Source organism: Argopecten irradians, chromosome 6, assembly GCF_041381155.1.
Source record: "Argopecten irradians isolate NY chromosome 6, Ai_NY, whole genome shotgun sequence".
In the NCBI taxonomy this organism is placed as follows: Eukaryota; Metazoa; Mollusca; class Bivalvia; order Pectinida; family Pectinidae; genus Argopecten; species Argopecten irradians.
In genome coordinates, this window is record NC_091139.1 from 33,016,519 (window position 1) to 33,028,565 (window position 12,047).

The 12,047-nt window shown below is 32.8% G+C and overlaps 1 protein-coding gene across 1 annotated transcript; it reads right to left on the reverse strand.

The window, feature by feature from the left end:
- Positions 1-3,259: 3,259 nt before the first annotated feature.
- Positions 3,260-11,669, reverse strand: LOC138326342 (uncharacterized). The gene is made up of 3 exons (XM_069272460.1): positions 11,502-11,669; positions 9,500-9,940; positions 3,260-3,955 (listed from the first exon to the last, which is right to left on the reverse strand). The coding sequence occupies exons 1-3, from the start codon at positions 11,560-11,562 to the stop codon at positions 3,714-3,716; spliced, it is 744 nt and encodes a 247-aa protein (XP_069128561.1). The 5' UTR covers positions 11,563-11,669; the 3' UTR covers positions 3,260-3,713.
- Positions 11,670-12,047: the final 378 nt, after the last annotated feature.

Sequence of the window (12,047 nt, forward strand, 5' to 3'; positions counted from 1 at the left end):
CCCCACCATGCTACAAATCCAATATCCAGTCTCTAGATCTTAGTTATTTACAAAAAAGTCATTTATAGATTTTAGTTTATTTAACCTCTGTGACCTTGAATGAAGGTCATTCACTTGAACATTCTTTGTAGACATTATCCAAGGGTGTCACAGGCTCAATATCAGGTCTCTAGGCCTCTTAGTTATTCACAATAATTCGTTTAAAGAGTTTAGCCTATTTGACCCCTGTGATCTTGAATGAAGATCAAGGTCATCTATTTGAACAAACTTCGATTCGTAGCCTTTCAAACCAGCATGCCACCGGCCAAATATCAAGCCTCCAGGCTTCTTCGTTATTTTCCAGCTTTTCAAAGAACATGATTGTAAACATTGGCAATCAATTGATCTGATAGCTGATGAAGGAAGGCCGATGTTTGTTTGTTTGATTAATTAACGTCCTCTTAACAGCCAGGGTTATGTAAAGACGGCCTCCCATGTATGCTGTTTGTTGCGTGTATGTTGTGAGAGGTGCGTGTTTTTGGAGACTGCTGTATATTCATATAGTGTCCTTTTTATTAGTGCTGTATCACTGAAGCATGCCGCCGAAGACACAAACCAACTGACAACGGGCAAACCTTTTAGTCGTCACACTCTCTGTATGCTGAGTGCTAAGCAGGAGCAGAAAGACCTGAAAGGGGTATAAGATTCATTCATGATGGCAGCCGGCCATTGCATAGCGGGCTTAATAGTTTCACTTCCGATACTGAGTGTTCATACATGGACTTACTTGAAGCTACTAAGCTTTTAAAACCTTGATCGTTTGTAAACAGCAATTCATATTTCATAACAACTATATCTTATCTTATCTTATAAATAAGATTAAAAGTTCAAATATATGTTTTGTCTTCTGCTTTAAACATTTATATTTCAAAAGTTTTTGTTGTTTTCTATGCTTACACGAGCTGAATGATTAGTTGTAAATAATGTGAAAACATTTTGCTGGTTCCTAGTCTGCGCCAATTTTCGAATTGTACAGGTAATAATGTAAATACATTGTATTGTGTTATATACCTGCACCAGTTAGTAAATTTGTTGTAAATAATTTAAATACATATACTATGCCTGCCCAAGTTGAACAATATGCTCATCCCCTTATAAATGTTGGTCAAAGGTGGAAAATATCAAAATAACGCATTTTAAACTTTTCTTCTCTCAGTGTGTGTTAGAGTCATGTTATGATTGTGTCATCAAGAAGTTGGTCTGATATGATACCTTCCTTGCTTGTAATTGCAATTCGTGTCATCAAGTAAAGAACAATGTTTGAGTACCCACCCACCCCTGGCCGAGACACATCAAAGTCTATAAAAGTGGTAGTTTCTTCCCCTGCTTAGCGTTCAGCATACGGGGAGTGGAACGACTGGTTCGCCCGTTGTCAGTATAATGTGAACGGATGGGGTGTGTTGCCTGGTGTCTTCGGTGGCATGCTTCAGTGATATAGCACTATAAAAAGGGCAACAGTTCCACTATACAAGAAGACACATCGTGAATATACCGCAGTCTGCCAAAACAAGCACCTTGCACAACATACACGCAACACACCACATACACGGGAGGCCGTCCTTACATAACCATAGCTGTTTATAGGACGTTAATGAATCATAATAATGAAACATTCTAGAGGAAAGCCCCCGGTTGTAGTCCCGACCAGCGTTTCACTTTGTTGTTTATTACCGTTACAATGCTTGAACACATATTCTATTTTGTTGTCAAATACATATCTAATTGGATCTAATAACAACTGTTTATCATACTATATATCATATGAGGCAAAATCTGACCGAAGCATGAACAAGAAGTAGTCCAATCCTGCTCTGGGTTTGTATTCATACAAATTCATTGTATTTATACATTGCTATTACTCTAATTTTAACGCAACTCCTCCCGTTGACTATATAGGGGCATATGCAAAAATATAAAAAAAAGAGTATATTTGACTTTTTATTTTCATTATTTAATAAAATCTCATTCCAGTTTTAAATGACAACAGGGCTATTTTAAGGTTCGTTTTATAAGCAGACATGAAAAAAAAAACAACATTTTTTTTAAAATTCATATTCTGGTCACCACAAGCTGTCATCTCCCTTCAATATGGAAAACGTTCATGTTACGCTGACATGAAGAACTTGCCTTGACGAACTAGGTACATTGTACTCAATCGTAATTAAATTTCAATAAATCCACAAAACAACTACACTGATGTATACCATCTTTTTGCATCTGTGGCTCAGCGACTACACATATACTAAAACTTAAAGGTAGGTTTCGCCCAACCAAATACCTATTTTTTGTAAAATCCGATTAACAGAAGAAAAGGTGGGAAAAAACATTAAAAATACCTCAATTTAATTTCGTAATGGGTATGAGATTGAACAAAAGGGTATTGATTACAAAATTGAAGGCAATCCTTGATTTATTACGATGTCAGGCTGAAAGGATAGTATGTATATGAAGCTGCGATGAATTGTGGTGTCAAAGTTTCACGCTTGCGCATTGTAACTCACTAAAAGTAAACAAAATAGCTGAACGAAAGCGTCTGAGAATGTTTTTATCTGAATCGGTAACAAAAAGAAAGAAATTAGAATGTTTTTATCTGAATCGGTAACAAAAAGAAAGAAATTAGAATGGAATCGGTACCATCCATGGATATCTTTAGGGCATGAAATTCAGAGATGACATGTATCCATAGAAGAAACAGAAGCCACATGTCAAGCGGAACTCGCCCGGATTCTGTTGGGACTCGTTATGCACGCGGTGAGTTAAATTTCAACACAAATGCCAGTGCACATACAGCGGCAGACTAACTACATATATGTTTGTACTAAGCTAGCTAGCGTATGTAAGCAATTTGAAGTGTTATAGATTATATGATATGTAAAAACAATCCATATCGCACTTCGTTTTTTTGTTGTTGTTTTTTTTACTAAACATGCCGTGGCAAGACTGTCACTTCTATCGTACAATTGTTGCACACTTCCGTTTGTGGATGCGCCTTGTTTTGGGAAAAATACGTCATGTTCTATGTAAAGCTTGACTTCGCTCTACTTAAGAAGAGCATTTTGCTAGTCAAGCTAGGTAAATGACAACCCATATTGTTCGCTGTATGCATCGAAAATGATATGAAGATTGTATCTATGTACAAGATAAATTTCAATTTCGTAGTCTTTATATTTCATTGGGCGAAACCTTCCTTTTAATGTGACCGTCGTATTGTACTATACATTGATAAGGCATTCAGTGACACGAAAATATAATACATTGCAGACATATATAGCAGCATGCAAAGATTTGTAACAGAATGGCCAAGATTTTCAATATAGCAAGGATATACTAAGAAATATATATGTATGACACGACTAAACTGGGGGCGTTCATAAATCGCTTACATTTGATTAAATATTCAGCAAAGTAACTGTTAGCAAAGAAATTGTTATAACAAGGAAACAAACAGAAATGTACCCCAATCTTTCAAAAAGCAAATACTATCACCAAAAGCATGCAAATTATATCCCCATGCCATCCTCAATTCACCATTGCAGATATGATTCACTGTCTTATAGATTGAGATGTAAAAATCGCAAAAAGACAGGTTCCATTATAATACAAGGATCAATAATTGGGACCGTAACAGTTACTTGAATAAACGCCTAATAGTACGGATATCACCGCCATTACCATTATATGAAATAGTGACTTCCGTGTTCAATGTGTCCCTGTCCTTCCGTGAGGTCAGTGAAGGTTTCACTGTGACCTTGACACAACCTTTTGTTTGCATTAAAGGTGAAGGACACACAGGAAGGATCATTGCGGCATTGAATTCCACACGCACCAGGGTTACTCGATTCTACTCTCCATGAGACTTGCGACGTCATATTCACATTCTTGAACATGGGGAACACTCGCCATTGTTGCCCCTTACCTGAAACGGGAACATCAGATTATATAAGGAGTGTCTTGTCTTTATCCAGGACAGATAACATTAATTTACCCCGTTGCAACATATTGAATTCTTTACTAACTATGTTTATAACGTGTCTTTACAGATTGCAAAACTCCTTTAGTAGTTTGGAGCTCTTCATACCGAAACTTGATCTATTAAGAAAATTGAGTTTATTTTTTTTTCATTTTTGCCCAATATCGCACATTTTTGGAAGTAATAAACAAGTACTACTTTTATAAAAATGTATTTTTATCATCATGTCAGATAGAATTCACATAGTGTCTGCGAACTGCTAGGGTTTAGGTGTAACAGAAATATGCTATGATATGCTCAACTATTTAAAATCGAATTGTAGTTATTGTAATATTTTTTGTTTACAAGACACTCACTTCACTGTAGAACAAGAGAAGAAAATCACAAAGAAATGGTGATTCCAGTGCTTATTTAGTTCCTACCGTTCAAATGCCAGGGGTGTTTGTATACTATTTCAAAATAAATTTGAATTCAAAATACATGAATCACAAAATGATAATCAGGGTAACTTAATAGTACAGCAGTTAATTTAACTATTGAAAAGAATAGATATATATATTCAATGTACTCTTATAAATATGAATGGTCTTAATCATGATGAACCTACTTTTTTTTTACTCCTTACCAGAAATTCTAAACAAATTCAATAATCCTCGCACCATTATTTGTGGTGATTTTAACCTCATTTTAAACCCAGATATTGATTCTTCAAAATATATACATCATAATAACCCTAGAGCACGTGAATCATTACTTAAACTTACAGAAAGTAATACTTTGAATAATACTTTCCGTACTTCCCACCCTACACATGGAAGATACACATGGAGGAGGAAAAACCCAATAAAATTAGCTAGACTGGAGTTTTTTCTCATCTCAGAAAACTTACTAAAACAAACAGACAGAGCTGATATACACATAGGATACAGAAGTGGTCATTCAATTATATCTTTAGAACTAAAAACAAAAAATTTTGTCAAAGGAAAAGGTCTCTGGAAATTTAACAATAATTTACTTTTTGATAATATGTTAAGAAAATAAAAGATAAATTAACTAGAGTTAAACAACAATATGCAACTCCAACATATAGCAACAACATTAACAATATTTCAGATGAAGATTTATTGCTAGTAATTAATGATTAATTATTCCTTGAAACACTTTTGATGGAAATAAGAGGGACAACAATAACTTATTCATCTAACGTGAAAAAAGAAAGAGACACCAAAGAAAAACAGCTTTTATCAGAAATAGACACTTTAGAGAAAACTGACACATGAAAATTAAATACTCAAGAATATGAAAACAAAATAAAGAACTTCAAGACATAAGAAAAGTAAAAATGCATGGGGAAATGATTAGATCAAAATCACAATTGTTAGAAGAGAAATCACAATTGTTAGAAGAGGGGGGGAAATCATCAAGATACTTTTGTAACTTAGATTCACAAAATTTCAGAAATGAAAAAAAAAATTGTAAAATAGAAAAGGAAAATGGAGAAATTATCACAGAACAAAGACATTCTAAAACAGGTTGAAAACTTCTATACACAGCTATATAAAGATCATTCAGACACTCTACATAACATCAACTTAGAAGAACGTTTACAAGGACATAATATTTCTAGATAATCTTACAATGTAAGAACAAAGCACTACTCTTGAAGGGAATATAACTGATAAAGAAATACTTCATGCTCTTAAAAAGATGAATATTTTTAAATCCCCTTGATCTGATGACTTTACCTGTGAATTCCTAAAAATGTTTCCATGGATATTTAATTATGTTTTGTTTGAGCTTTAAATTACGGATATGAAAATGGCCAAATGTCAATTCCCCAAAGACATAACATGCATTCTAAAAGGTGATAAACCTAGACATTTTTCTTAAAAATTGGCGTCAAATTACTTTGTTAAATGTTACATATAAACTTGCCTCATCATATATACCAAATATATTATAACATGACACAATTATTTCGAAAACACTAAATTATTTTATAAAGGGAAAATATGTTTGGGAAACAACCAGATTGATTCACGATTTAATGAATTTTAAGGAAGAAAAAAAACATACCTGGACTTTTTATTTTTATAGATTTCTAAAAAGTATTTGATTCGGTTTCTTGGATTTTTTTAGAAGATTTTTTTTTAATATTGGGATAGTTTGAATACAAATCTTTAATAAAAACATCTTTTCTGCTGTTTATCCGACTCTTTTCCTATTTGTCGTGGATGTAGCGAAGGTGACCGTATATCACCTTATCTGTCTCTACTAGTTGCAGAAATCCTAGCTATTATGGTAAAAAATCACAGAAATATTAGTGGTAAAGTGATATGGGGGAACCATAAACTCTCGCAGTTCGCAGACGATACATTATTCATTTTATATGGATCTCAAAAATCATCAGGCTTAAAGATAAACCATGAAATACAAATGTTATTTGGATTGGAAGTTAAAAAGTTCAGTAGAGACGTCTATCATCACAGATGGAAGTTAACATGGGGAAAGATAAAATTTGCTCTTTTGTGGGCTTGAATTCTCAATAAATCTGGAGGATATGATTGATATAAATTACAATAAAGCAATAAATACAATAAATAAAAGCATGGCTCAGTGGCCAAAAAGGATTCTTACACCATTAGGAAGAATAGTTGTACTAAAATCCATATTGATTCCAAAATTAAATTTTTTATTCCTTCCAAATTCTATTGAAGATTGATTTATTGAATAAAACTTTTTTTTTTAACTTTTTTATTTGATAGAATAAAACGTGATACACTTGTCAAAAACTATGAAGAAGGGAGTTTAAAAATGACGCACCTCAGTAAATTTATGAAAAGTCTAAAATTAACCTGGATGCGAAGATTGGTATTGGCCAAGGAAAAAGAATAGATCTCCATATTTGAAACAGATCATTTTAGCACTTCAAATCTTATATATATGGGAACAGACTATAAAAAAATATCAAACAAACAATAAATTTACGAAAAATGTATTTGCGGACTGGTCAGATATAAATTTTAACTTGTTTTACAGAGGGACATACATGTATGAATCAATTAAAAGTGCCTTAACATTAAATAAGATAGAAAAAGAATCAAGTTGCATTATCAATAGACATTTTATTCCACATCATATACACATTCTTATATATATATATAAAAAGGGATGTAATGATATATATCGTAATCTGACAAACTCAACACAAAAAGATAACCACTGCAAAATTGAAATAGCTTTTAAATCCCAACATTCAAATAGAAAACTGGATACAAATATACACAAATATCTTCAAAATAAGGCACTACAATACAATGGTTCCAATATAGACTGCAACACAGAATTGTTCCCCTAAATATGTACTTTAAAAACATTGGAGTAAAGAATTGTAACAAATGTAATGTATGTAAAATAGAAACTGAAAGCATCGTTCATTAATTCTTTGGCAACACCTAATTAGATGGATTTAAGAATACATTCGATAAAAATGATAAAAAAATTTGTAATACTTTGTTCAAAATACCTTATCTGTTTCTTTCAGAAAAGGTAATAGCTTTCTTTCAATGATATTAGAAAAGATTTGATATATCGATTTAATATTGAAAAAAAACAATTGCACAGAAAAATATTAGTATCGATCACTTCAACAAATCATCGGAAGGCTGGCAAACCATCTTCAGTTAATGATTTCTATATCTGTATGCATGTGCTTAGTATTGAATTTTCATATTGGTTTCTAGATTTTTAAGTTTATGAGATATCGCTAGCTTTGCAAATCAATATGTTGTGTTATATAAATGTATTATACGGAAATTATGGAGAGATTTTATTTTCAAATATAAATAAAAAAAACAACAGAATTTTCATTATGTTCAATTTCGTGATACTATCAAGTATTCTCAAAAATTTAATGTTTGTTACTAAAAATATGAAGGTTAAAGAACCATGAAAGGAGACCTAATTAAATTATTATTTTACGGAAGGGGTTTACCAACTCCAAGTTCTTGTCCACAAGTATGCAAGCTTCCGATAATTACAAAGAGTCACAACACTATCATACTGCAGTCTTCCAAAATTTCCATGACCTTAGCTGTTAATAGGACATCAACCCTAATCAATCAATTAATTAACCAACATTTGCATTTGAGCATGAAACAACTCTTCGTTGGTGTGTTTAGTCAAGAACTATATCTATATTAATCTTATTTTTACAAGCTGATAATTAAGACGTACTTTGTGAAGAACAGTGGTAGAAAAAATAGCATTTATGTTGGGTAAACACTATAAAGTATGCATGAATACGTATTTCTTTCTAAAGGATACACTAAATGTTTATTGTAATTGCAAATAACATCTATAAAATATGTAAACGACACTAATTGTTTTTGGGCATTCCAGTACTAAAGTACATATGTGAATGAAGATTTTTTTTAATCTTTTTTTTATTCATTTTTTTTATAAATAATATACACAAGACAACATTGACAAGAGATACATGAAAGACAAATATAATAAATGTTACATTTGAAAAATTATTCAAAATCAAATATTTAATTGTACTTACAATTATCTTATTAAAATTACATAGTACACACATATTGACTACACACATAAACTATCTATCAAGAGTTATTTCCCTTCGTACAAATGAAGTGAATAAGGGAGACAACACTTGATGAAGCAGAGAAAGTACACCAAGGACAAAACAGAAAAAGGGGATAAACCTAGGTCAGAGACATTTCAAGAACTTTTATTAAAATGTTACTATTTATATATTTAACCAATTTTGTAGTTCTGCAAGTATCAGTAGTTTAGGCTTTAGATTACTATTGGATATTGTGAGCTTTTAATTCAAATTTAATGTGATTTTTAGACTGCTTATGTTAAGTTCTTTTTCAAGACATTTACAATTGTAAATGTATTGTTTTACTAGGAGCAGTATTAAGTTTTCGGTATGAAAATTAGAATGAGAAACTTCTTGTTTGCCGAAAATGAAACCTTGTTTTTCAAATCTAAGGCTTAAGTTATTAGTTATTCTTAATTGTTAAATCAAGTTTGATACATTTTCACAGTCCCAAGATATGAGTAATTGTTTCTGGATATGTTTTACAAAAAGTACATAGATTGTTGTTTAATTTACCAATTTTTAATAAAAATGATTTTGTAGTTAGTATTCTGTGATTAATTCGGAATTGCAACCATTGAAGTTTGGAGCTAGTAGTAGCAATAAAAGGGTGTTTATAAATATTTCCCCATTCATCTCGATCAATTTCAAAATTTTGATTCCATTTGTTTTGTGCAATAGGTGAATGAAGAATTGATGAGGGAAGCCATGTGACCATGACCACGTGTATGTAAATATGATCTGAAGCAAGTGAAAACGATTTCCAATATATTAAAACATGTAAGTCTAAATGATTTCCCAGTGATTTTATGTTTCTATGATTCTAACATTAAATGTTCGTGAAGGTTAAAGATGGTACTTACTCAAACGTGGAATTTTCCATTGACCTTGACTAAATATATCTCCAATACCGACAGATCGTACTAGGTATCCACAATATGACTGATTGAGTGTAAGAAGTACGTCCTGAAAGACTTCATTTCCTCGGCCAAGAACTACGTCTTTTCTGTTTCTCCACGAAATCCAAAAATATCTATACTCGTCACAACTCAATGACTGGCTGACGTTGCGTGTCATCACATGATCATCACATATAATTGCTACTTTTGTATTCCCCCAGCCTCCTAAAATAAAAAGGTAATTATTTCCCGAGGCGTCCTCTGACTCGAAGAGCCAGATATAAGCTTCGTAGCAACATTTTACCTTGAATGTAAATGAGTTGAATGGACGTGAGACGTCATATTTGTAGCCGTATGGAGCAAGGTTCGTAACATTTTCAAACGTTCCGAAATCGACGTCCTCACCTGAAAAATAATGTTGACCATTAACATACGGGTTTATAGAAAATTAAATCGAGTCCTTCACGTGTTAATTGACCTAATTGTATATCATAGATGCTTAATTAAAAAAAAGAACAGAACTCTCACAATTGTAGAGATACAGCACGAATGATTTATATTAATGAACGTGTATCAGGAATATATGATTGGTCAGTTCGTTACTAAGACTACACGTCCTATCAATCAACTTACCAATCATACATTTATGATACACATTCATTAATATTGTATGCTCTCAATGTAAAATATAATTGTGAAGCGTTGAGTTCTTAATTACAGACGGTTTTGAACAAAATTGACTAACGGGTCAACTGACCTATGACTAAAAAAAATCCGTCTTTTTACAAAATAGGCTGATAGGAAAATGATATGCAGTCCACAAACAGCGTTCACATGGAAGCTTCATATCATTTCAAAAGATCTGTGAGAGGTCAATTGTGATTAATAAATTGAGCATTTTAATATTGATAGAAAGTCTACAACTGAAATGGGGCGTGGATTTCAGCAATGGTCTTTCTCTAAATGCCGAAAACGTTTATTGGGTTTTTTTTGCCTTAGAATGGAATAAAAAGGCGAAAGCATCCTCACACTTTCCTATTCTTGGCACCCGCAACTTCAGGTGGGATAAAATTGGCGATTTGGCTTTCAGATCGTGTCCGCGTTGATTGTAACATACTGTCGTTATTATATGGGAAATCTACTAAAGCATATGAAACCGTTAACTAATAAACATATTGAAACCAAATTTCATTGAAATACATATCCATAATACCACTTCGTTCATAAAAAGTCTGACAACATCCCATCAGTGCTCAGGGTATGATGACCTTTCGAATTGGCCAATCAAATTGCTACATCCAGAATCAGCTGTCAGAATCATGTACATGTATGTAGTCATCTCGACCAAAAAGCTCAACATAGCTACATCTATATGTATACTGGGAGAAAACGTCGTTTTCAGTTGATGTAGCTAAGTAGCGATAGTGCATGTATCCCATCACTATGCATGTTTCACTATGGAAATTTGATGCTGAATGACTTTCATCTTCAGACTACTTTTTATACTCGTGTTTGATTAACATGCTTAATAACAGTCACTTTTGCTTTGTTTGTTTGATTAATTAACGTCCTATTAACAGCAAGGGTCATATAAGGACGGCCTCCCATGTATACAGTGTGTAGCGTGTATGTAGTGCGAGGTGCGTGTTTTTGGAGACTGCGGTATTTTCATGTTGTGTCTTCTAGTATAGTGGAACTGTTGCCCTTTTTTACGAATTGACCTGTTACTATAATAAATACCAAAATATTGTAAACACAAAAAAGTAGTAAACAATTTTTGACACAAGTTTTGTCAAAATAAAAGTTTTTAGGAGGAAGTGACACAAATCATACTACACATTCATACGAGGATTAATAGCTTGAATACTAAAAACTGGAATCAATGTGTATGATGTGATAGATGCAAAACCCACTGTGTAACAAGATCAAATATCAATATAGATTAGTATTAAGTGTAGTTACTCACATTTGCATTCCAAAATAAGAATCATCAAACAGAAAAAGTGGTTCCGTGTAACGCTCATCATGGTGTCGTGTTAGATAAAGTCCTGGCAATGTCTCACTTATTTATAACACCACAAATAAAAAAAAAATACATCCCCAAGTGTACGGAAAGTGCCGACGGTTACCGATCGGTGTACCAATCGGAGATGCGCATGTACTATACATGTATATTGATCTATTATCCAGTTTATTCGCGTCGTGATGCGCCTGAGAACACTAATGACCGTGGAGTAATTCTGGAGTATTTTATATCTTTTTACGTATTCTTCTTTGCTATGTCCACAGGAAATGCACATTGTATTAAAGTTTTCAATTTTGTGGTTGAATATTTTTTTTAAATCAACGGTTTAATTAAATTGTGTTTATCAAGGGGTGTTCTCTCAAGGGGGTATTTTTTACCTATTAGTCTTCTGGCCTCTCAAGGGGTGCTTTTTATTTACAAGTCCTCTCCCTCTCCCAAGAGGGTGCTTTTACGCAGGTACCGGTCATCAAGTGAAAATTGAATAAA